Source organism: Triticum urartu, chromosome 2A (assembly GCF_056163025.1).
Source record: "Triticum urartu cultivar PI428250 chromosome 2A, HENAU_Tu73, whole genome shotgun sequence".
Classification (NCBI taxonomy): Eukaryota; Viridiplantae; Streptophyta; class Magnoliopsida; order Poales; family Poaceae; genus Triticum; species Triticum urartu.
In genome coordinates this window covers 743,841,116-743,866,835 of record NC_141874.1, presented here as the reverse complement: position 1 = coordinate 743,866,835, position 25,720 = coordinate 743,841,116, and the positions used below count along the sequence as shown (strand labels likewise).

The 25,720-nt window shown below is 45.2% G+C and overlaps 3 protein-coding genes across 9 annotated transcripts; 1 reads left to right on the top strand and 2 right to left on the bottom strand.

Annotated features, from left to right (window-relative positions):
* The first annotated feature begins 327 nt into the window (after window positions 1–327).
* On the top strand, window positions 328–3,311 carry LOC125540276 (uncharacterized). 2 transcript variants are annotated; one of them, XM_048703871.2, is made up of 3 exons: window positions 328–1,211; window positions 1,282–1,652; window positions 2,619–3,311. In XM_048703871.2, the coding sequence occupies exons 1-3, from the start codon at window positions 335–337 to the stop codon at window positions 2,835–2,837; spliced, it is 1,467 nt and encodes a 488-aa protein (XP_048559828.2). In that variant the 5' UTR covers window positions 328–334; the 3' UTR covers window positions 2,838–3,311. The 2 variants fall into 2 exon arrangements, with proteins under 2 accessions (XP_048559828.2, XP_048559827.2); XM_048703870.2 differs by having other exon boundaries at window positions 328–1,652.
* A 2,139-nt stretch (window positions 3,312–5,450) lies between these two features.
* On the bottom strand, window positions 5,451–8,745 carry LOC125540279 (transcription factor MYB16). 2 transcript variants are annotated; one of them, XM_048703877.1, is made up of 4 exons: window positions 8,611–8,745; window positions 7,105–7,297; window positions 6,883–7,012; window positions 5,451–6,478 (listed from the first exon to the last, which is right to left on the bottom strand). In XM_048703877.1, the coding sequence occupies exons 2-4, from the start codon at window positions 7,235–7,237 to the stop codon at window positions 5,683–5,685; spliced, it is 1,059 nt and encodes a 352-aa protein (XP_048559834.1). In that variant the 5' UTR covers window positions 7,238–7,297; window positions 8,611–8,745; the 3' UTR covers window positions 5,451–5,682. The 2 variants fall into 2 exon arrangements, with proteins under 2 accessions (XP_048559834.1, XP_087401508.1); XM_087545382.1 differs by lacking the exon at window positions 8,611–8,745 and adding an exon at window positions 8,238–8,366.
* LOC125540277 (Arabinanase/levansucrase/invertase) lies at window positions 8,234–11,532 on the bottom strand. Of its 5 annotated transcripts, none has more exons than XM_048703874.2 (3): window positions 10,324–11,532; window positions 9,493–9,532; window positions 8,234–8,918 (listed from the first exon to the last, which is right to left on the bottom strand). In XM_048703874.2, exon 1 carries the CDS (start codon window positions 11,504–11,506, stop codon window positions 10,325–10,327), a length of 1,182 nt encoding a protein of 393 aa, XP_048559831.1. In that variant the 5' UTR covers window positions 11,507–11,532; the 3' UTR covers window positions 8,234–8,918; window positions 9,493–9,532; window position 10,324. The 5 variants fall into 5 exon arrangements, with proteins under 5 accessions (XP_048559831.1, XP_048559832.1, XP_087401507.1 ...); XM_048703875.2 differs by having other exon boundaries at window positions 8,234–8,856; XM_087545381.1 differs by having other exon boundaries at window positions 8,234–8,846.
* Window positions 11,533–25,720: the final 14,188 nt, after the last annotated feature.

Here is a 25,720-nt window from a genome sequence, read left to right as displayed (position 1 = left end):
ATTCATCCACTGCCATCCTTGAAACCCTAGCCCGAGAAGAAACTTCGGGCTGTGAGAGGACCCTAACCCAACGACCCCTCCGGCGGACCACCAAGGCCGGGGAACAGTGCAAGGACCGTCCCTTGGTCAACCCGAGTGGATTCCACGGCGAGGCACAACAGGAAGGAAGCAAACACTCAACGACGGCCGTCGCCGTTGAGAGGAGGTAAACCCTAGGAAAGATTGAAAGAATCGACCGGGACACTTTTTTTTAGACAACTAAACTTAACTCTTTTTTTTACGAGTACTAAACTTAACTTATTCACTTGAGTTCTCGGCCCGTATTCTGCAGCCCATGTGTACCGTGGGCTTACTTCCCCAACAGCACACGCTGCATCGTGCGAACTCCCACAGACCCACACACACGCCGCCGCCGCCGCCGGACGGCGGCCGGAAGATGGCCTCGCTGGCGATCCCCGACGAGCTACTAGTGGACATCCTCCTCCGCCTCCCCACCCCAGAAGACCTCATCCGCGCCTCCGCCGCCTGCGTCTCCTTCCGCCGCCTCATCACCGACCGCTCCTTCCTCCGGCGCTTCCGCAAGATCCACCCCCCGCCCCTCCTCGGCTTCCTCGACCCAGTTGTTCGCCGCTTCCACCCCGCCGTTCGGCCTCACCCCTCCGCGCCGGCGGCCGGCGCCGTCGCGCTCGCCGCCGACTTCTCCTTCGCCTTCCTCCCCGCCCCCGGCCCCCCCTTCGCCTTCATCCCCGCCCCCGCCCGGGACTGGACCGTGCGGGAAGTCCGCGACGGCCGCGTCCTCCTCGACAGACCCCGCCGCCACGACTCCGGTGATGGGCTCGGACCCCTCTTCAATGAGATGGTGGTGTGCGACCCCCTGCACCGGCAGTATCTCCTGCTCCCCCCAATCCCCGATGACATGGCCGCTTCGGTTGCGGACCACCTCATGATATATGGGCAGAGCTTCGCCGAGACCTTCCTCGTCCCTCCCGGCGTCGACGAGGAGGAAGCTGCTACGGCTACGGAGGAGACGTCATTCAGGGTGATCTGGGTGGTGCTGCTCCAAGCTAAGCAGATGGCCCTTGTCTTCTCTTCCCGCACAGGGCAATGGCGAGCCCTGACTCGGAGCGAGTCGTTACCTCTACCGGATTTCACATGGATGGCTTGCTTCAGGTCACGCCATTACGCCCATGGCTGCTTCTACTGGATTTCAGGTGAAAAATTGCTGGTGCTTGACATTCAGAGGATGGAGTTCTCCATGGCTGACCACCCACCCTGTGCCAGAGCTCCGAGCGATGATGTGGCCATTGCGGAGGCAGGCCAAGGCACGATTCGGATGTTTGTGCCTACACCCAACACAGCTCGCCGTAGTTTTACGGTTTGGCGAAACAATGGTGGGATTTCCACCCAGTGGCAGTGGCAGATGGAGAATGAAACAATCTTGCTGCCTTCTGGGTCCTTGCTCACGGGTGCAGTGGGGAGGCACTTGCTCCTATATCATGTGGGAAGCTCGTCAATCAGGCGAGGTTGTTACACGCGCGGCGTCGACACATTCCAGTTTGAGAGGGTGTGTGGTTCTGCTTCATTGCCCAAGCCGTCTCATGTATATTGCAACTTTCCACCGTCGTTATTATCGTCACCGACAGTGTCAAGTGGTAAGCTTTCTGTTGAATGCCAGAAACCTCCTTCCCTTCATATTACTATCACAAAGCTTACAGTTCAAATGGTCACAATATTTATCTCCCCTAAACAAAATATTTGTCATGCAAAGTAATACCTCCTTTCCTTAGAAATGCCAATTGTTTTCAATTCACACATATATCTTGAGTTGTAGCTCCGCATGTTGGGGCACTTTATTTTATCTATAGTAAGTTACTAAGATTCCACACAAAAAACAAATTCACCCGTACATCAGTACTTTCTATCAAAAACCCAACTTTGTTTGCCTGCACGCAGATGTAAACCTTTTTACACCTTCCCCTGTTGGCAGTGCACTTTTGTGATTCGTGCTGCCATTAGTCTTTCGAATCTATCCTCTTTGGTATTGAACTCTGATAATTTTACAACCAAGATATTGCCTTTGTTTAGCCTACTGTTGCAATTGAACCTGGGAACCTTCTACCAGATTGCCATTGATGCTTTCTATGTGCAAATGTTAATTTTTTTTCTCTCCTTTAATCATCGTCCTCTCCTTTTTGTATGTGCTTCCTCCTTTAATTTCTTTCTCATGCACACCCTTCCTTTGAAGCATGGAAACACACAAATTGAAGGGTACTACACAATTGCCCTTGTTTGCTTCATGATTGAGCTTAACTGCTCTAGTACCATTAAGAAAAAATGTTTACAAAACTTGGTTTTATTTTGGGAGTATAGAATTGCTGGATTTTGATACCGGGTTCTCTATTCATAGCTTACCTGCAATTTCATTAAACCTTGATCACTTCATTTACTACTGTTTCTTAGTCAATATACAACCATTCAAATCTAAAGACTAATAGTTGTACGCCATAAAATAGAGTGATTTCAGCCTTGGTAGTGTGCATCTTTAAGTGAAACTGTCAGACAAGTGGAAATTAGCACTAGCTTGTGTCAATGTAATGGTATGACCTTGTGCAATGCAGCCACACCCCACGCTGACGTCCGAGGAGAGGGGGGAGCTGTGCAGGTGCCTGAACCACAAGAAGTCGACGCTGGAGGCATGGAAGGGTCCGTCCTCTCAGTGGCTGCCGAAGCTCCAAACCCCAATGACGAAGCAGAGGCGGGTTGTGGTGGGCGAGGAGGAGGCGCTGGGGCTGGTGCAGGGGCTGAACCTCCGGAGGGTGCAGGGGCGGGTGGCGTAGCTTGAGAGGGCGTGCAAGGAGGCGAGGGGCCTGCCGGTACCAGGGTGTCGAGGAGGATGATTGTGGCCAAGGGCAACAAGTTCTTCAGCTGGAAGGGCTGCTTGCCTTGTTGGATGTGATACCTAGTCTCATATCCTTTTGTAAGTTCATTTGCCTGATGTGTTGCGCTGGTCTTTTGGTTTTTGCTGCGTGTTGGTCACTCACTGGTTATTAGTCAGGTAGGTAAATGAGCAAGAGTGGCAGCTGAGCTGGGACTTCGAGCTTTCACCATTGTCCCCTGTTTGCTCTTGTCGTCCTGTGCAACTGTTGCGAGATGACACAAAAGCATTGAGCTCCAGTTTGCAAAAACATCTTATATTGTGGGAGGGAGAGAGTACTTCGCATGTTAGTTTTGTCTGTACAGTTTGACCAAATTTATATTGAAGATTTTCAACATCTGCTATACCAGATAAATATTAACACTATGAAAAAGAATACCGTTCCATGATGGATCTAATGATGTTGATTTGGTATTCTGAACACTACGAAAAGAATTACCAGATAAATATAACACTGTGAAAAAGAGTACATAGAAACTCCAAAGCGGGATTCATTTTTATTTGTGACAAAAGTACAACTCATGCCACAGGAAATTCAGAACTGAGAATGATTTGCAGGCGGGATCATTCTCAGCCTCGTGTTACCAGCGCTCTGGGTCTGCCATCACAGCATATAGTAGAGCGAGCAAGCAGACCTGTAAATTCTTGGGGGCAAACGCGGTTTGTATCAGTATGTGGAAGTGTGGGACATGGCACAGGTACAAGATGAGACCAAAACATGTGTAAGAACCGAAGAGGGCGTGATGGCGACCGACTTCTATGATTATTTTTCTAGCCTGGCTATTTCAGTTTGATTTTATACAGCTGGTATATTTGATTACAGCATATGCTTCCTTAATGTTTTAGTGACATTTATACTACTCCGGTGCGCACTAGCTGCAAACAGCATGAATAGCACTGTTCATCCGAAAAGGCTGGAGTCATATTCATCTCTAGCCTTTTCCTTTCGAAAGCTAGGCTGCATTGAGCTGACGCATGTTCATCTATTAGGTTTTATAAAGTATAGATCAGTACCTTTACTGAACAGTCCTAGATCTCGGTGTTGAATTACTGTGAAAATTCCCTCAGTTATTCCAAGACAAAGGTCCACAGCAGCCAGGTCTCTGGGGACCGAAGCTTTGATCCGAGCAGTACCGGTCAATCACTGGTTAAAGAGTCAGGTAAGGTAAATGGGCAAGATTGGCAGCCGGGATTGCGGAGCTTTCACCGGTTTCCCCTCTTTGCTCTTGCCGTCCTGTGAAACTGTTGCTTCATGACTGGTCGACAGTGCAGTGTTATAACTGATGATGCAAAAGCTGTCAGCTATATTTTCAGGCGCAGAGGAAGGAATTAGTACTCTGATCTTTTTACTTCGCATGTTCGTTTTGTCTTTACAGTATGGTGACCAAATTTGTAATGTTGAAAAATATCAACATCTACTATACCAGATAAATACAGTATGAAAAAACAATTCTATCCCATGATGGACCTAATTACCTAATGATACATTGATGTGGTTTTGTGAACATTGACATCTTTTTTCTGTAAGCTTTGTCAAACTTGAGAATATGCGAAGTAAAACGAAACGGATGGGGGTTACAAGCAGACGGAAACGTGGACCGGAAACACTAGAGTGGTGTAGGGATGGATGGTATAAGATGGTATGCAGTCGTCTGAGTTACCAGGCTATATATAATGGATGTTCTTGGTTCCCAGTTACTTTCTTCATAAACTGTGAAATCTCCAATGTACAGAAAAGGGCAGGACTGAACTTGATGTTGGGAAGTAACCGACGGCAGTAACATGAAGTTCATCCAATGTATGAAGGAGTACATAGCAACTCCAAAACCGGATCTATTTCTATTTGTAACATCAAGTGCAACTCATGCCACAGGAAATTCAGAACAGAGAATGAGTTGCAGGCAGGATCACTGGGATGCTAGAAAGTTCAAAAAGAAATTAACTGTATATAATAGATACCGCATATAACCGAGCAAGAGCAAGCACACCTGTAAATTTTGGGGGCAAATATGGTTTGTACCAGTAGCACGTGGAGTATGTGTAAAAACTGAAGCGGGTGCAGTTCCAAAAACTATTACAGGTTTTAGCTAATGGTCTGTTACTGGAGCTGTAAATTACCCCTATTATCTTGTATTGATGGCTTCAGTGCGAATTGCTTCATTTCCAGCACATTTGTATCCAAATGGAGTAAAGGCGTTTGTTTACCTTCACCGAACAGTCCTAGATCTCAGAGTTGAATTACTGTGAAAATTCCCTCATTTATGCCAAAACAAAGGTCCACAGCAGGCAGCCAGGGGTTTCTGGGGACCGAAGCTTCGATCTGAGCATGAGCAGTACCGGTCAATCATTCTGGTTTTTGATCTGGATGAAGGCAAGGGAAGCACGGCAGCTCGAGCATTCAACCAACCAACTGTAAAGTCCGTGCGCCATTAACTATGGTGTCGTCGGTCCTGCATGACTCACCTAACATGCACTCGTCTTGGTTATTTCTAATTCTACACTGATGAGTCAACACTAGAAAGCAATATGCATTTATTTACTGCATCCTCAGGGTCACAATACATTAGTACGTAGTGGCTAATTACACATGAGGATGAGCCAAAAACAGCGACCTATTGCCAGTAGTAGTTGTAGAATCGCAGTGCCGTGCTCTTCCTCTTGCTATTTTCTTCCGATTTCGGAGGATTCGGTCGATTTCGGCGCAAGCCCTGGCCGGAAAGAAGAAGAATGTAGAGACGGCCGTCGTCCTAGAGAAATGCTGGTGGGTGGGGGTGGGATGGTGGCAGCTCCGAGGTGACCACCATGCCGAGGATGCCGCTCCAGTAGCTGCTGCTGCCGCTCTCTCCGTCCCCGGAGACCTGCCCGCTGAGCTCGGCTTGGCCATTGCTGGACTCGCCCCAGCAATCCAATGTATCGTGCAGCATGTCTGTGAAGCCAGCTCCGACGCCTACCGTCCCTTGGAACCACGGCTCCTCGCAGCCAATGATGTGCTCTCCCCTCTCCGCGCCTTCCAGTCCTTGCATCTGCTGCTCGCGGAGGAACTTGCGCACGCTGTTCTCTTCGCACTCCAGATCATCGCTTCTCAACTTCCACATCGCGGAGTTGCTTTCAGACGCCCCTAGGCTGACACTGTTATTATTACCAATGAACGTCAGTGTGGAGGTGGGTGACTCCAGGTCTAGCTTCGCGCCCTGCCATGGCTGCAACATGCCGAGGCACGGGGGAGTGGTAGGCTCTGGCAAGTTTATTGGATGCAGAGGGATTGAGGTTGGTGTGGAGGCTGCTGTGCGCATCATAGATTCTCGAGCCAGCCGCCCCTCGGCCTCGAGCCGGGCGCTCTCCCATTGGGCCATGTGGTTGAGACTGGCTGCGGCCTTGGCTGATCTGACGTCGGCTGCGGTGCCTGCAGGAGCTCCGTTGGTGGCCTTGTGGGTGACGGGGTCGATTCCCATCTTGGCTAGCCTCTTCTTGAGGTGGGTGTTCCAGTAGTTCTTGATCTCGTTGTCGGTGCGCCTCGACAGGTGCGTCGCGATGGCAGACCACCTGCACAGTCCCAGGAAGCAACACTTAATAAGAGATGATCATATATGTATTCATGCATTATCATTGCTGAACAGAATACACAGAATGCCAGCCAAAATTCTTTATTCTGGAAGTGCAAAAAATCAGGAGGATTCTGAATACACAGAATGAAAACGCTGATATTTGGTGCATTCAACACTACAAATTATCCGAAACACCCGTCGAGAGACTCTGAAAAAGAATATTCATACAGCAGTCTGACAAGGTCAGAGACTCTGCACTTGATCTTAGACCCGAAAAAGAATGCAGGTAAGACATTGATGACGCGGCAACAGAAGGATCTGTACTACTCTGAAAGGGAGCTTAAGTTGGTAACTGTGCTGTGATAACCTGAGTAAAAAACCTACATAAAAAACACTACACACCTGTTGCCAAGAAGAGCATGAAGCTGGATGATGGTCTGTTCTTCCTGCAAGCTGAACTTGCCCCTCTTGATGTCCGGCCGCAGGTAGTTGGTCCATCTCAGTCTGCAACTCTTGCCGCACCTCTGCAAACCTGCAAGATGTTGGTCGAACCCTCATCAACTCCGTAGAAAGACGCCTCTGTTCCTCAGCAACCGGATGAAAATCAAGCTTTTGTAGACTCACCGGCCTTGGAAGGCAATGCACGCCAGCTCCCATGACCATGCTCCTCGATGTGGGCAAGAAGCTTCTCATCCTCCTCCGATGTCCATGGACCTTTCTTTAGGCCAACCTTGTCACAGCATGGTGATCTCCCCATTGGAGTAGAGTACTATGCTACCTTTAGGAAGCCAAGAGCTGACAGCTGAGTGCAGAGGAGCTAAATAGAGCAGCAGGAGAAGGCAGGTTAGAGCTATACGTCATTAGCACGATATGAAGGTATGAAAACTGAACTTTCCACGCCTTATCATGATGACATAAATGCCCTTTTGACGGTTTGGTTTTGGTGCAGGTTACTGGGTGCAAGAAGACGTACAGCTCCTCACCGATCGACTGAATGTAAGAGTAACAAGCAAGTGACTTTCAGTTGAGTATGAGTTTAGCATTCAGGTCCACGGCTATGGCCCTCGAAATAAAAGCTGCTATAACTCCAAGCGGTGACCGGACCCCTCCACTGTGACACCAAGTCCAGGTTGGTGAGACCGTAAGGTAATTTTCTTTTTGCCTGAAAGTTATTGAGGGTCAATGTTCGTTACGTATGTTGCTTCATTTTGGGATGAGTCCTCTTAGAGGAGCAATCCATTTGGTACAGCCATTCTGGCAGTCCAGTACAAAACATAGGCTTATTAACATGCAATGTCTACCAATGCTTGGAATTAAGGATTTAATTATAATCTCTCTCAGAGTGAACTGTTTGGTGTACAATACAGCTGTAGATGAAGTGCAAGTTTCTCTAGCAAATGCCATTTATACTGGTGAAGTAATTCATGGATTAGAAGGTGCTTTCAGTAATGTCACCAATGCCTTACTGATCATGGATTCCATTTTTGTTTAATTCTAAACTGGAAGCGCAGATAATTGAACTTATTTCATGCAAAAAAAAACTGAAACTGAAGTGTGAACAGCTTATATGAACTAAAAAAAATCAATGTTTTTTGTGAGATGTAGGAAGATACTGGAAGCATTGCAGATGAAAAAGTACAAAGACGACACCTGGATAAACATGTATTGGTATGATATGGGACCACTACGGCAGTGAATAGTCAACATCAAACTACATGAGTAACTTTACTTGCAGTTCTGTGTAAGGAAACACTTACTGAATAGTGGGGGAAATGGGAAGAACACAAAATGTTCAATAAACGTAATACTGCACACATGTAACACATGGATATAAGAGCTGCACTGTCCACTGTGGAGAAGTAGACAGGATAACATGTAGTCTCAACCTAAAAATACATGCCCAGTGTATGAGTAAGATATGGGGATACTTCAACTGAAGTACAGCAAAGAGAGGGGAAAGAAGGATGCCAAAACTATTTCATGACAAGAATCATTATTCAGCCTAAGAAAAATAAGCATTATGACATCTTAAAGACATAATTTGTGTTTATAACAGCACATTTGCACTGTGTTAGAATAGAGAACATGTGAACAAACTAACTGGAGACAGGTCAGGGATGAAACACTTACCTCATTGCGAAGGAAGTAAGGACATCCATGACCCCATTGAAATAACTATGTAACATTACATTATTCAAGATTGTGGTACAGGTTCTTCCATCTGCACATGGCTTTTCAGACTAGATCAACCCCTTGTGCCAGTGGAAGATTGTACCATCTTGTTTATCACCTTGGTTGCCTCCTGCAAAGGAAATCTTGGATGATCTGCTGGGAAGCTGTTGTTTACCGCTGTCTAACATGTTGACCTGAACCAAACTTGTCGATGGAACAATGAATAAGTTCACAAATGTTTGAGTGGCATATAGCTAGAGATTTAACTGCAATTTCAAATAAAGGCCAATTAACAACTGCTATCACGATGAAATTGCTAAATAACACAAATTATGAAATCAGACACTGCTAGTCTACTTCTTTGAAGCTATGGCGATTTGATAGGTGGCATTAATTTGCAATCAGGTTAAAGATTGCAGGCATAGGTGGAAATTATTTTCATTAAATTTAGAGGGTCCTAGACTGTTGAAATTTCCAGCACAGGATGACATACCAACAATAACTACAACTAGTAAATTTGCAACCATACAGATAAAGTGATTTTTTTCAAAATATGGTAATCCTATGGGTTTGGAAAAGTACATGTGATTCCAATGCAAATATCTCTTCTCAAATACATCTATTATAAAGACATGCACTGCAGGATAGAAGTACTGATGGCAAATAAAGCACTTAAATATCTACTCTCGGACAGACTGCCATGATATTATGCATAACCTTGATATGACTGCATAAAGGCCCTTATAAAACAGTCACTTTTTCAGCACAGACATCTAATTTGCAGAATATCATTGTCCATAACCTCTTTATATGTAAGTTGTGAAAAAGGGATATGCATACCTGGAGGAAGAATTGATTAGTGAGAACTGACGCTGGTGTCCTGCCATGTTAGTAAATAGGGCAGCTGTTATGACTATTGTAATCTAGACTAGAGAAGCCGATGGACCAATACCAACTTGTGTGCGTCATACTGAACCAACAACCAGTATTAGATGGTAGTAGCAACAACAGACAAGAACTCGTGGAAATTTGTGCGTACTTTAACCCCTGCCACTTGTGCATGATACAGCGTTAGCATGATATGCACAAGTTGATTTTATTGTAAGCTGGAAGGTTCCGGACAACATAAAAGCCACCAGCTATGCATTCAGTGTAAAAGAATTAGCAAAAACTAAGTAGAAGAAGATAAACAAGAGCACAACAAATGGTAAATGACAGGAACAGACTCCACACTTTCACGCTGCTACATGCATACTATAATTCTAGATCCACCTGTGATTATGAAGATGCTCTCTAGCAAATATGGTGGTAAAACCTTTTCAAACAACTGACAGTAGAACTTTATTAGGCAGAATATACAATCAGTGCCCAGACAGGTTCCATCCGGTCTCGGTAACAGTTCAGACCCAAGCATACCATTACTATTTTGCCAAACACCATTGCTTGTCTGACATGCTCTGACGGATCATGGATGTGGGGGATAGCAATGTTAGGAAATTGAGAGTAGTGTAAATACATTGGTGTTACAAAGCACCGAAGCAGGTTGAATCAAGACGCTAAGTAAAACCAACATCAAATTTTATCATGATCACTTGATCAGCATTGTCAAATGAGCCATGCAGAAGTTCCGCATCAACATACATTCCCTGAAACATAGACAACACAGCTCACCTTACATGAGAAGAGCATCACACCTGTTGAACCTCGGAAGACCCTGACCCTCTGAATATGCCATCCCAATAGCAGCCTCACCATCCGTCCCTACACCCATGTAATAGAGTCTCCAATCATACGGCCCATCCATTTGCACCAGGCACGGGGCGCCAACCCCAGCGACGTCCCACTCATCATCATCCTCCGACGGGCGCAGCGCTGGTGATTCACTGCACCGCCTCCACCCTCTCAGCCCGTCCTCCGACACGGCCAACCCAATGCTCACCCCACCACTGCCATCCAAACCCTCGTACGCCATCATGTACCGACCGGCGGCGCGGTCACGGACGACATGCCCCTGCCGCACCCCGCCTTCGTCGAACGATCCAGGCCCGCCTCCCTCGAGCGCCTTCCCCACCCTCTCCCACCGGATGCCGTCCCTGGACCTGGCCACCCCAATCGCGTGCCTCTGCGACATTTCGTCGAACGAGTGGTAGTACATCCGGAGGTCCCCGTCGGCGTGCATCACCACCTTGGGGGCCGCCGCGCAGCGCTTCTCCCAGCCCTGAGGGTGGTCCTCCCCGACCCCGAGGAGCGCGCCGGTGTGGTGGCCCCCCTCGATGCGCGCCCAGTGGCGGCCGTCCTGGCTGATGGCGAGGCCGGGCAGCGCGGCGACGTCCGCGGCGGGGAACGGGGACGACGCGAGGCGCGCGTCGTTGGAGCCGGTGTAGTAGAGCCAGTATACGGCGGAGGAGGAGGGCGGGAGGCGGCGGGACGACGGCGCGTCGGGGCCGGAGATGATGAGCACGTCGCCGGGGCGGACGGCGGCGGTGTCGAAGACCCACCAGTCGGTGGAGGGCAGCAGCGGGTCGGGCGCGACGGGTGGGCTCCAGCGCAGGCCGTCGGGGGAGGTGGCGAGGGAGACGCGCGCCCCGGAGTGGTACCAGAGGAGCCAGTCGCCGGCGGGCAGGCGCTTGACGACGGGGGAGCCGGCGCCGCGGAGGAGGAGGCCGCGGGAGACGGCGGGCTGGTGGTGGTGGGTCGGGGCCTGGCAGCGGAGAGGGGAGGCCAGTGGGCAGCGCGCCGGCGGGAGGAGATTGGCGAGGAGCATGGCGCCGCCGGGTGAGAGCGTGACGGTGGCGGAGCCGGGGATTTGGATGTGCGGCGAAAAATCCAACGGCCGGATGACAGAAAGAAACATCACGAAATTCAAGCGTTTGTTTCTAATAGTGGGAAGGAGTATCATATACTCCCTCCCTTTCACAATATAGTGTGTCCGTATTTTTCGAGATCTAAATTTAATTATAAATTTAATAAACAAGACTAACTGTGACGGAAGCAATAATTTAATGATATAATTTTTGCCTCCGTTGTAGTCGGTCTTGTTGGTTAAATTTATGATCAAATTTAAATCTTGAGAAACATAAACGCACTACATTGTGAAATGGAGGGAGTATTAAGGCGTGTTTGGTTACCTGTATCGTTTTTTGCCCGTTTGCACTCGTTTATGCTGTGGTTAGAAGGCTCGGTTTCTTCGTTGTTCGACATGTTTCTATGATTAAACCGTCTAGAAAGTTTTCAAAACCGAAGAAAACCGGTTCAGGAACCCCTGGAAGGTTCCCAAAACCAGGATGGCAGAAGTGGTGGGCGGGCCGGCCCAAGTCATCCCTCGCTGCAAACCTCTGTGCGAAAGCCCGACAACTTGACGCAACGTGCGTCAAGTAAGATTTTTCGCATCAAGGTGTCGACCTTTCGGATAAAGACCTGGCGATCAAGCGATCACCTGGCCAGGCCCATTAAAGTGTGGCAGCAATTTTCAGTTTTGGGAACTTTCTAGAGTTTCCCAGCCGGTTTTTCTGGTTTTGGGCACCTTCTAGAAGGTTCTGTGAACCGATTTCCTGCTTCTCTTTTTTTGTTTTTTTGTTTACTTTTCTTCTTTCTTTTTACTTTACTTTTCCTTTTTTGTATCTTTTTTATTTTTAAATTCTATTGTTAGTTCATGTTTTGAAAATTCTTCGGAAACTTTTAAAAAATGTTCGTGCTTTTAGAAAACGTTCAATATTCTTAAAAATGGCCGGGTTTTCCAAAATTGATCATAACAAATGGTCGAGCGATCACCTGGCCGGGCCCATTAAAAAATTCAGGAAGTTCAAAAAATGTTTTTGTTTTCAAAACTTGTTCGGAATTTTTTTGTTCAATTTTATCAAAACAATTCAAATTATGACAGCAATTTCACAAAATATCCCTGTTTTGAAAACTTGTTCACAAATTCAAAAAATGTTCTTGTTTTCAAATTTTCATTCATGTATCCAAAATTGTTCGTGTTTGAAATTTATTTGGTATTTTCAGAATTGTTCTCCATTTCGGAATTAGTTCTAAAAATTCAACAAATGTTCATGATTCTAATTGTTTTTTCACAAATTCGAAAAATGTTCATGTTTACAAATAATTTCGAAAATTCACCTTTTTAAATTTTGTGCACAGAACAAAAAATATTTTATTCCAAAAAAAGTTCCCATTTCCAAAATTCGCTCACATCATTTTTTTCACAAATTGGAAAATGTTTGGGAATTTTGAAAATATTCCTGTTTACAAATTTTTCTCACTAATTCAAAAAATATTTTCGTTTTCGAATTTTTTTCACATATTCGAAAATATCATGTTTCAAAATTTGCTTACAAATTCAAACAATGTTCGCATGTTTAGTTTTTGTTCACAAATTCAAAAATGTCTGTGGATTTAAAAAAATGTTCTTGTTTTCCAAATTTTCTCATATATTCAAAAAATGCTACAGTTTTCACAAATTCTAAAAATGTTCATGTTTTCAAAATTAATTGGCTAATGTAAAACATGCTCGAGCTTTGTAAAAAATAGTTTGTAATTTTTAAAAATGTATAGTTTTCTAATTTTGTTATTTTTTTCAAAAAATATTTTGCGTTTACAAGTAGTTCATAATTTCAAAAAAATGTTCTCGTATTTAATTTTTGTTCCTATTTGCTTTTTTTATTTTTTCCCAAATAATGTTTGCATTTAATAAGTTTTTCCTTTTTAAAAATCTTGTTTGAATTTTTTTGAAGTTTTAGTCTGCTGCCTATTATAGTTCATATGCTCCTGGCTGCCCTTTTATACACATAACTTCAGTTAGTATAGTAGTTATGGACGTGGTTCCTTGGTGGGAGGTCTTGTGTTCGATCCTTCGCTAACATGTTTTATGGAATTTCGCGCGTGTCAAATATACCACTACTAACACATCTCACTTTTGATCTTGCGTGTCAAAATATTAAGCTCGGATTTTAACTCTTTCGGTTTTCTGACATGTGTTAAGTGGGAGAGTTGTAGTTTAGCAGCTATGAACAAAAAAGTGCCACTAAACGGCATAAAGATGAATTCAAATTTTAAGCATGTTGCTTTAAGGTCTCTAAGTAAAATGATAAACTACAACACTGCATGATAATGTATGATGTAAGAAAATTAGCAGGTAAGATCTCTTTTGATAAAATAGAATCATTATATTGGCAATCAAGAGGCAAATTTAAGCTCATACATTGTTGGAACAAGCTAATACAAATTTAATTGTGTTTTCTTCACATGAAGCGGAATATTCTGATAGTTACTTTTTGCACTGTTTTTTACTAGCTTCGCTTGGCCCTCTCTATACCCAAATCCTGGCTCCGCCCCTGCAGATGGAGCTAAGATGATGAAGATTCTCAATACTCGACAAGGAACAATGGAGACTGGTTCTCAGGAGCTTATGTCCTTTTGGAGATCCAGGAAACATCATAAAGCTAGCATCTTGTCAATTATCAATGAAATATAAGAGCTGGTAGAAGGATTTAGTGGTTTTGATATCTATAATACATAAATAGTTGATCCCCACTAAGTCTAATTCTCTCAACATGCAGCCCCCCACATCATCATCCACTAGAACTATTTTGTAGCACATGCATACCTCAATTTAATTGTTCTATCTCCAATAGTCCAACGTACATGCATACTCTTTGTTCACATATAATTACTTTTGAAAATAATAGCTTTCGATTTAGATCATTTCATTCATATAGAAAGTATCCAAAATTAATCTTTAAAATCCCGCGGCAACACGCGGGGAAATCACCTAGTTTATCATGTTAAGAGGGAGGCAAATATAGCAGCTCACAAAGTTGCCAAATTTGCTTCAGAATCAAATCCGGAGTGTGCCTGGATACACCAGGTGCCAGATAACATCCTTTTGTGTACTAGACAAGACTGTAATCATGTTATTAGTTAGTGATGAAGCTCTTGTTTGAGTCACAAAAAAGAGGTTCTGGAGAAATCAAGAAGATATTCCCACCTCTCACACCCCAGGATAGCAAAAATTGGCATACACGTGGAGAAATCCTACACTACGGAGGAGATGATCCAACGACCTATAACGTCCGGATTTGCCACTTCTCAACCATTGGATGCAGCAGACCGAACAACTAGTATTCACTCTTATTCACACACTATATAATGGTATAGAGGTATAGATGTTTTTATTGCAAAAAGAGAAGAGCTTCTAAAGTGTTCCAAGCAAGAAGGTGTTAGCTAGAAGAAATAGAATAAAAGCTAGCTGATTGTTTTGTCTAGACAAAGAAAAGTTTTGTGTTGATTATCTTGGCTTATCTAAGCTTGAATAATAACCATGCCACCGCTACAACTATACTAAGTTTTCAGGTGAAGGAAGCACATGGCTATCTAGGCATACCGATCGTAAGTGAACCAAAGCCTTTTCATTATTTTGGTTTAAACAACTAAGTTTCTTGCGGGTGATTTTGTTTCTTGCTCAAGGACGGTCAAGGTTTAAGGTAGGGTAGGTTGATGAGTGGTACTTTTGCACTCATTTCACCATTTTTCAAACTAGATAATCTCATAATATCTAAGAGAAGCACTTAAATATTGCCACTGATGACTAATGAATGTAAGAAATTCTGAAATCCAATATTTAATGTGTTTCCGTGGGAAATAGACCCAAAGGTGGAAGAAAATCATCATATACAATGAAATATGTACCAAGTGTGGGAACCAAACCAAGCCAAATGGAGTCGCCAGCAAGGAAAAAACAAAAGACGACGTTCGTACGACCACGCCCGCTCATACTAGCTACCAGGAGCTCCGCAATGTCCAAAAGAACACACTTAATAAAGGGGGCCTAGCCTAATTCACAAAGAGGCACCGAGAAACACCGCAGAGAGCCAGAACACCACCAGAAGCCATTGACAAACCCTAGCCACCACCATTTCCCATCTCATCTCCATAGCCATCACCTGCATCACCATCGTAGGCAATCCCCTAAGTTATGCACACTTGTAATTGGTGCATCGCAATCAACAACATTGTAAGACTATTCATCGATTAATCATTCATCTTTATGTCGTCTTCGATGATTTCTTCTTGCAATACGATCATGATGTGTGAGTAATTAAGTAAGGAAATGGGTTGAGTCAAGGCCTTGCAACCCTATGTATTTGTGCATGCTATTGTTGGATGACTTTGCCTTATTGACGTGATTTGTATGTGTGATTCACAATTGGAGTTATCTTTTATCTTCTTCTCGTTCTAAGGCTCCGCAGGTACTTGGGATCCTGTAGATTGATCAAGAAGGAGATAAAAAGCGAGGATGCCTGGAACACTATCAAGAAAATCAATGACATTAGAGATTAGTAAGGTAGCGCAAAGAAATTCCTTGGGGATATATGAGGTGTAGTTTTTAAACACCCAGTGCTCTTGTCTGGAGAAATCCTTAGTAACCGAGGTAACCCGCGCGACGGTAAGGGCCATGAGTTGGACAACTGACTCTCGATGCAGGTCGTGAATGGTTGTTAAAAATTACAAACTTTGGACACATCCCCCACTTCATCGCGTTTGAGCACATTAACCATGTTGTTGATCAAGACGAGATCCCACATTGAACTACAAGGTTGTGACTGTAAGTCCTCATACCCAGGCCCACTTCCCTAACATTATTTACACCTAAAGGTTGTTTAAAGGCTCCGAAAAATTGGAACAATTGTCAAGAATAATAACTTGCTTGAATATTTTTCATGGAGGACATCTTCCCAGTGGGTTAGATACCCAGAGTCACTCCATGGTTAATAAGTAGGGACTTTCTGTAGACCAAAACCGGATCATAAAGGCTCATCACATATCTCGTTGTTTTATACCTTACGAGTTATATTTTTGTACCTTTAATCATTCTCAAAATTGAGTAAAGGTACTCATTGTTCTCAAACGAAATAACAAGATGGTACATCACATGGTTAGGAGATGGATCAGCAAGGCGTCAAAGGAAATGCAGCTAATTTTTGTTTCTAAGAGCAAGATAGCAACCGAATACGAGGACGATTGTTCTTTAAGGCAACAACCAATAGCTGAAATTCATTAACTGTGTGTCATGTCTGTTGGCCAAATATCACACATAAATGATGAGAGAATGCACGTGTGATGATGCATCAGCAAGGATGAGACATGTGAACATAGACCCATAAGCCAACATGCTAGATAAGATATGATGTAATCACTCGGCTCGCACAAGAAACATTCAAGCAGGATTATGTGAAATCTTATACCTAGATCTTCATTGTTCATCTTGCCCCCACTAAATCAACAAATCATGCATATTGCTACGAAACCCCACAACACTTGTAATGATACCCAAAGATTAGTTGTTAGTGCCTTGAACCTAGGGACTGCGTGTAACCTATCCTATTATTAATAGAGTTCACTCGCCGAAGAAAAAACATGTCGCTAATCACCTTGTTTGGCTAGTTGCTCTTCAGGAAGGCTCACTCGTGGAGATGCTTCTACTATTTTCGATACTCCATGTCTCGTTGTTTTATACCTTACGTTTTATTTTTGTACCTTTAAACATTCTAAAAATTTGAGTAAGGGGACTCATTATTCTCAAACAAAATAATAAGAGGATACATCACATGGTTAGGAGATGGATCAGCATGGCGTGAAAGGAAATACAACTACTTTTTCTCAAAGCAAGATAGCAACCGAATACGATTGTTCATGACGGCAACAAGCAACAGCTAAAATTCATAAACTGTGTGTCATGTCTGCTGGCAAAATATCACACGTAACTGACGAGACAGCGCATGTGTGATGATACCTCGACAATGATGAGCCATGTGAACATAAACTCAGAAGCCAACAAGCTAGATCCGATAAGTTGTAATCACTAGCTCACATAAGAGAGAAACATTCAAGCAGGGGTATGTCAAATCCCATACCTAGATCTTCAATGTGCATCTCTCAAAACAGGCTTTCGCCCCGCTTTATATATAAAGCAACACACCAAGATACACGACCGGATGATACATTGTGATAGGGAAACCCTCACAAAAGCAGATCAAACGTACAACATGAAGCCTATAGCTACTAGCCTAACACCTCGTCGAGGCCCGAACGACGATGCCTGGGCTCCACGACAACGCCCTCGGGAGGGTGACGGCGCGAACCGTCGCCGCTATCGAGTCCGAGCAAGAAGACAAGAGTTTTCACCCGGAGCCATGGTACAGGATCGAGATCCATGACGATGCCTTCAAGAAGAGAACGACACCCACGGGCTGGCGCCAAGCGCGAAGCTTTCTCTTGCACCAACAGAGGCATCCCGAACACCTCCGCAACGAGGGCCAGCGTAGCTACACCAGATTTGGGCATTGTCGAAGCAAGCCAGAGCCTCCCGCCACTACATCCCTTGCCGCCCATACAACCGAGAGGTGCAGCGCTACCACGGAACCTGCCGAAGAAGCCAACTGTGTAACCCATCATGCGGGGCCGTCGCCCCGGCATCCTCAGACGAACTCGACACCGATGCCATAACATGCGACCGCCACCAAACCGAGCCACAAGACACCGCCTCAACATGGACACACGCGTGGAGCAACGAACCTCCGATAGGAGGGCCAAGTCCAATCCATGCATCACCAGAGGTCAGCACACGACGTCGACCATCTACCAGTAAGCGCTACCGGGAGGGAGGGGCATCGCTCCATGAGATCTGGCAACTCCAGATCCAGACAGGGAGCCCCATGCAGCCGACACCTCTGGCCACCCAGTGGTAGCCGGTACCTTCGACCGTCAAGCATCCACCTCCGTCGGCTCCCCACGACCCGTTTAGACACCGCCGCCGCAAAGTCGAGGACCTCCACGCTACCCTGCAAAGCCCCGTTGCCATGCGACCGTGGAGAAGAACATCAACACCAACCCGGCGCCACCAGGCCAGCACCATCGCCACCACGCAACTGCCTCCCCCGACCGAGCCATGGAGGAAGCTGCCGGTCGTAGCTTGTGCCGTCTCGCAGCCCGTGCCATCCATGGGCAAGGAAAGGATCCGCCGATCCGGACACACACCAACCCCGCCACCGCCATGCCGCCCACTCTACCAGCCTAAGGAAGCCATGTCGGAGCCAGCCACCCACAACACCTGCTGCCCGTAGCCCATGCCACAAGACGACCCACCGTAGCGAGATCCGGCCAGATCTAGTCAGGCCGTCCCGCACGACACCACCTAAGAAAGGAGAAGCCTCCGCACCACACCAGGTCTCCAAGACATCACTGCGCCGCCACCAGCTAGGCGAATCCGCCGCCGTCCCGCGGGCCTGCCATTGCGCCGCCGGGCCCCGTGGTAGCCCGGCGTCCCCACCCGCATGGCCATCCCGTACCAACCATCCAAGGGAGAGGGGAGGGAGCAGGGCCCCGCCGCCACCTACGCCAGCCATGCTTTGCCTGGCGGCGGCAGGGAAGGAGCCGATAGGGGAGGGGGAAGAGGCGGTGGCGCGAGGGTTTCCCTCGGTCGCTCGCGGGAGCGAGGCGGGGGAAGGTGCTCGAAGAGTTCGTCTCCTCCAAGGACACGAGCCTTCACTCTTCAGTGTGCATCTTGCCTCCACCAAATCACCAAATCATACATATTGCTGTGAAATCCTCACAACACTTGTTATGATACCCGAAGATTAGTTGTTAGTGCCTTGACCTTAGGGACCGCGTTGGGTTGCTGCACATGACTGTTTGCTCTTCAGGGATGCGGACTCGTGCAGATGTTTCTACTAGCTTCGATACTCATGTCTCGTTGTTTTATACCTTACAAATTTTATTTTTGTACCTCTAAACATTCTCAAAATCGAATAAAGGGACTCATTATTCTGAAAGAAAACTATAAGATGACACATCACATGGTTAGGAGACGGATCAACACGGCGTGAAAGGAAATACAACTACTTTTTTCTCCTAAAAGCAAGATAGCAACGGAATGCGATTGTTCTTTAAGGCAACAACCAATAGCTGAAGTTCATTAACTGTGTGTCATGTCTGTTGGCCAAATATTTTACCTTCTATTTTGGCATTTTCGACAGTAATTATGCCATTTAGCTTGATTTCATCCGTTTAACCCTATTTAGCAAAACTGTTCCCACCATTTACCCTGCTTAAAATTTTGTGAGCGTTATGACCGATGGGTCCCAATTTTAAGGTCTAGCTAGTATGTCACATCGGCGGTTTTTCCTGATGGTTTTTCTGCACGGTGAACCGCATCGCCCTAGTTTCTCCTGACCGTCCAGGCTCGATATGATCGCACCAGAGCAACTCAAGAAACATACACTAGCTCTCTACCGGTCAACATATGTGCTACCACGGGAAAGGAAACTTCTAGAACATCATTTACCTAGTTCATGCTTGACTAGGTATTCGGATATGTATGTGCACCAGAGTTATTGAAGTGGTATACTTACACCACTTTTAATCTGATACACAGAATCATGCATACTTAAAGTCGTATATGATAATACTGAAGAAAAACATACATGATTTCAGATTATATCAGTAACAGTTTTTCCTATAATTTATTCAACAGGAACATGCCACACTGATCAAGTACAATCATTTCATAACAACACTTTGTCGAACTAAAAACGACTAGCCTAAACCTTTCTAATATACATCCCAGACTGAGAGAAAATCTAGCCACAAAAAACCTAAGCACCATGGGTGAGAAATAGAGGATGCGACCATGCATGGGAGGGGAGAAGATTGCCGTACTGGCTACCGCCCGCTCCGACAGTCGCCAGCGGCCACGCCTTGAAGTCTTGCCTGCCGCTCGTCGCCTATGTCGTCCTACCCCCTCCTAACAAATGAAGTAGTGGTTTTGGGCTTGACTAGGGGCATGATCGTGCGTGTGATTGGAATGCGAGGACGTGTGCCGTGAATAATGGAGGCTAGTTTGGTGCGGCCGACCTGGGCGACTTGGCTATCCGCCCGGCTGCTCCGATCCGTCATATCAATCCTGGCCGGTCAGGAGAAGCTAGGCGATGCTGTTCGGCGTGCAGAAAAACCATCAGGAAAAAACCCTGCCGATGTGGCATGCCAGCTGGACCTTACAATGACCCATCGGTCGAAACACTCTCAAAAATTTAGACAGGGTAAATTATGGTAATACCTTTGCTAAATGGGATAAAACGGATGAAATCCCGCTAAATTGAGTAATTAATGTTAAAAATGTCAAAATAGAGGGCAAAAACGGAAATTCACTCTTCTCAAAGAAAACTATAAGATGATACATCACATGGTTAGGAGATGGATCAGCACGGCGTTAAAGGAAATGCAACTATTTCTTTATCCCAAAAGCAAGATAGCAACCGAAATACGATTGTTCTTTAAGGCAGCAACCAATAGCTGAAGTTTATTAACTGTGTGTCATGTCTGTTGGCTAAATATCACACATAAATGATGAGACAACGCGCGCGTAATGATGCCTTGGCAATGCTGAGACAGCGCGCGAGCGATCTGATCCGTGATAAAGTAAAAATGCCACACCCACGACATATTGGTACGGACTGTTTTTAAAGCGAGACGTGGCTTTCTCCTAACCACAAAACTCTCGTCCTGAATTTCAACGTACCTCAAGCCCTAATCTTTTTTACATACAGATCGTGTCATGTCCTGGTACGCAGAATATATAGCTCGAGCTCGAGCTCGGATAAACATTCAATCCAAAAAAAAGTCAAGAAATAAAGTAAAAAATTCTGAGTTTTTTTGTGGCAAACGTTGATAAATGTTTCGAGTGCTTGCAAAGTCTGACATGGAATAACATTTGTGAAAGTCACGACAAAACAAAATACTGGTCAAAATGTGCTATTTTTGAAAGCAGTTTGAGCATCAATTTTGGTTTTTTAACACAACTTTCACGAATGTCACCATAATGAAACTTTGGAAGCACTAAAAACTTTCACCAACGTTTGCCACAATTTTTTTTTTCGAATTTACTGTTTATAGTAGGTGCATGGGTGTGGCATCGCTGGAGTTTACGGGTATCTTTGCATGCATATAACCAACTCATGTGATCACCTCGATATGAACCGGCTAAGTGTGATCCGTGCCAGTAATTTTCAACTACGTGGTCGAACAATTGCTCCTAATCACGAAGCAATGTGTGGTTGAACTATTTTTCATGACATGTAGTGACTGAAGTTTATTTTAAACCTTGTATTTGTAGTTGTGATCTGGCCAGATCAATGTACCACTCCAGGGAGTCCGGATGTCTGGAAGGGACACCGGATGATTCTGGGAAGGTAAAGTGCAGTGGGGAGCCTGACTCATCCGAAAGGACAATCGGACTACCCGGGCATAATCCGAAAGCCCGTCCGGTTGATCCAGCTCTAGGGAGGAGGCTTTTGTTGGTTCCTTGACACCTAGCCGGATTATTCGGGACGTGGTTTGGATGATCTGGGACCCGGTCTGGTTGATCCAGCTCCAGAGGATGAGTTTCTGTTGGTTTCTCATGCTCTTGCCGGATGATATCAGACAATGTTTGGATGATCTGGGCAACGTCCGGACGACCTAGGACTAGGTCCGGATGATCCGGTAGAGAACGCAGAGTGAAGTAATTTTTGGCAATAGGTTTTGGCTAAGGAGTTTTTGAAGGTGTGGGGTATTTCCAAAACCTAGTTTGTGCCAATGTACGTGTAGGAAGATGGTGACAATAAGTTGAACTTGAGAAAATCTTGAACATACCACATGGACCCCTCTTAATAGTGTGGGATCCCTATAACTGAAGTTATATATAAAGAATAATCTACGCCTGTTCGCTTGTTGTCCTCTTCTTGACTCATAACTCGTTTGATGTGTCCATGATCCCCACACAACCATGCCAGGGAGAATAATAACCTTTGTATTCACTTAGCAAACATAATTAGTCATATATATATATATATATATATATATATATATATATATATATATATATATATATATTCTCATCAACATCAAAATACGATCAAGGGCATGATTGCACTTCGAGTCTCCCACTTTTTGGTTGTTGATGACAAAACACATATAGCTCTCAATGACAGATATATGTTATACTAGGAGAGCGGTATATTGAGAATAGGAGAGCCCCCTATCTACATGTGCATAAAAGATCTGGACGTAAAGCAAGATGCATTTGTAGAGAGAACTCCCCATACTCTTTCAACCATTATTATCGTTTGATCAAAGTGACTCAAATGCACTAAAGTGTGAAGGTTGAACAATTAGTCATGAGCAAGGAGAAGAAGCAATGTAACTGTTATGCACTAAACCAACATAAGCAACATCAACCTTGCAGACATAGAAAATAATAATAGGGTTCCTCACACTTAGTTCATTACAAGGAAACAAGTTCAACACGATACACAAAGTTCAACACAAATGATAAATAGTGTTCATGCCACCAAATACCAAATGAAGAGAAAAACAAGGGCCATGAGACACTCGAAACATGACACAAACTCTCCTAAGATAAGCCTTCTCCCCCTTGTCATCAAAGGACCAAAAAGGGGGTGAAGAACCAACTCCAAGAATCATCACTCAACATCATCAGCAATATCCTCGTCACTGTAGGCAACATCAGTGTCGCCCATGAGGAACTCAGGGAAGTCATGCACAAATGGGAAATCGACATCCGAAAGAGGAAGACGACCAGTAACGGGCTCATCAACCTCAACAGGGCTCCCAGCGTGAGCATGAAGATGAGCCCTGGGAGCATTCGCCTCGATGATACAACGAACCTCTTGAGTGGCGACATGAATGGCGGTGTAGCAGCAAGTATCAAATATCACTTCGTTGGACTTACCCAAAAAAGAGAGCAATGCGATCAAAGGGCTTCATGAGGGACTTGGTCAGGCGAGAGGATGACTCAATGATAGTGGCCTTGCCCTTGGAAGTAGTGTTGTCCACATCACGATCACGAGGAGTCCACATGGTGTTAGTTCACGTCTTCATGATAGTGCATGGGTAGTCGGAGTCAATTAGCCTCTGGATGAATGGCGCATGAGGAAAAGTCCAAAGTTTTTGAAAGCTAGCCATGCGAATCTCATTCCAGATAAAGTCAGCCATATCAATGGAACGATGGGGGGCTTCTAATAATAATAATCAGGTCAATGCTATAGGCCCATACCATCCCACTGTCACCTTTCTTGGGAGCAATGGAGTTGAGGATGCACTAAAAAAGCAACTTGTACTTGGTGCGAAAAATGGAGGTGTCATTGGGGTCCTTAGCAGCCTGCACCTTAGTCACCGTGGATGTCAAATTGCATAGGTGGCCACAGTAGACAACTGGGATGGCCTCAAAGTTGGGATTAGCATTATGAATGCAGTTTCGCCTCTGTACCAGGCATGCCAAGAGCAGTAGCAAACTCCTCATAGGTAAGGGTAATCTGGGAGTGTTGGGTCATCCGGTTGATGGAGCAATCCTCATGGAAGAAGTAGGTAGCATAGAACCGTGGTACGGTAGCCTCGCTCCAGTCACACTTCAGAGCATAGTAGGCCATATTGACATGATGTTCAGGAGGGAAACCCGTATGAGCAATCACTATCTGATAGATGTCCTACAGCGCCAAGGTGTGAAAGCGATCATCGTGAGCATTGGAGGATTCAACAAACTGGTTTATATTGTAATGGAAAGAGCAAGACCCAGTGGAACAGGGTTGGCATGTGAGATAGAGGCAGCAGTGGACTTCTCCTTCCTTGTGTTTGGCTTGGTACGACTAGCCACCAACTCCTCCTTTTGAATCTCCACCTCATAGTCCCCATAATCTTTCTCGGCGCGATGAGACGTCCATTTGGAAGGATGCACACGCTCCTCAAAGTGCTAAGAACCCCGAAGACTAACGAGTCCAATTTACGTGATGTTTTTCCTTATATTTTGTGCCTACAAGGTGGGCTTTGTGGAATTTTATCGCGTTCGTGCACTTATTTTTGTTGATGATCCTTCAGGTGACATCTTTTGGAGCAATATTCATTTAATGGAGTAAACACTCAAAAATAGCACGGGAATCATGTATTAAAGGTGATACATACATTCCATAGAAGACCAAGAAAGAAGGCCAAAGAAACAGTCGTCGTTGTGCTTCTAGAGCGAACAACGACGTTCCATGTGACCGTGCGCGCTCGCATGAGCGGTCGTTTGGCGCGCCGCCGCCTCCACGGGATCAGCTATGTTTACCCCATGGAAACGGATCATGTAGAGGGCAAAGAGAGACTCTAGAAACTCATCCAGAAGGCAGAACCCTAGCCTCCGGAACCCATCCGGAGGGAGGATTGACCCAGAGAAGAGGGAGATTCCTCTCACCACGCGAGGAACGACATTGTCATCAACACCTACATCATCATCACCTTCACCTTCATCATCATCCACATCCTTATAATCTGCAACATCAAGAACCCTAGTGGATCCTTTGGTGTATCGGTTGAATCATCCCCCCATGTATTCCATTACCATCTCCATGATGATTGTTGTTCTCATGTGTGAGTAGACCCCTAGATCTCGGGGATATGGATGAACCTTGGTATGTGTAGAATCTGAAACGTTTATTGCGGATATGAGATCACCTGTTGAATGCTAGTTTAATAACTTCGTGAATGTTTTGAAGGGGCCCCACTCAGCATTTGTGCCTTTATTGGCCATGAAGTATATCACTATCTTTGCATAGGTTTAGGATGTGGAGGTAATTCGAGGTGTCAGTAAAAGCCTATCGCTCCTAACCTTTACAAGTGACCGGGGATTGATCTCTACTACACACTTATTCTTATAGATTCGTGTTGGGCCTCCAAGTGCAGAGTCTTGTAGGACAACAACAAATTTCCCTCAAGTGGATGACCTAAGGTTTATCAATCCGTGGGAGGCATAGGATGAATATGGTCTCTCTCAAACAACCCTACAATCAAATACAAGAAATCTCTTGTGTCCCCAACACACTCAATACAATAGTAAATTGTATAGGTGCACTAGTTCAGTGAAGAGATGGTGATACAAGTGTAGTATGGATAGTAGATATAGGTTTTTGTAATCTAAAAATATAAAAATAGCAAGGTAGCGAGTGATAAAATGAAGCACACACGGTATTCAATGCTTAGAAAC

Bases quoted from the DNA above. Each gene is read 5' to 3' on its own strand.
- LOC125540279 (XM_048703877.1), bottom strand. From the start codon at position 7,237: ATGGGGAGATCACCATGCTGTGACAAGGTTGGCCTAAAGAAAGGTCCA. The intron at 7,013-7,104 runs GTGAGTCTACAA...AACATCTTGCAG, and splicing joins TGCATTGCCTTCCAAGGCCG to GTTTGCAGAGGTGCGGCAAG. The intron at 6,479-6,882 runs GTGTGTAGTGTT...GGGACTGTGCAG, and splicing joins CATGCTCTTCTTGGCAACAG to GTGGTCTGCCATCGCGACGC.
- LOC125540277 (XM_048703872.2), bottom strand. From the start codon at position 11,506: ATGTTTCTTTCTGTCATCCGGCCGTTGGATTTTTCGCCGCACATCCAA.
- LOC125540276 (XM_048703870.2), top strand. From the start codon at position 335: ATGTGTACCGTGGGCTTACTTCCCCAACAGCACACGCTGCATCGTGCG. The intron at 1,653-2,618 runs GTAAGCTTTCTG...TGTGCAATGCAG, and splicing joins GTCACCGACAGTGTCAAGTG to CCACACCCCACGCTGACGTC.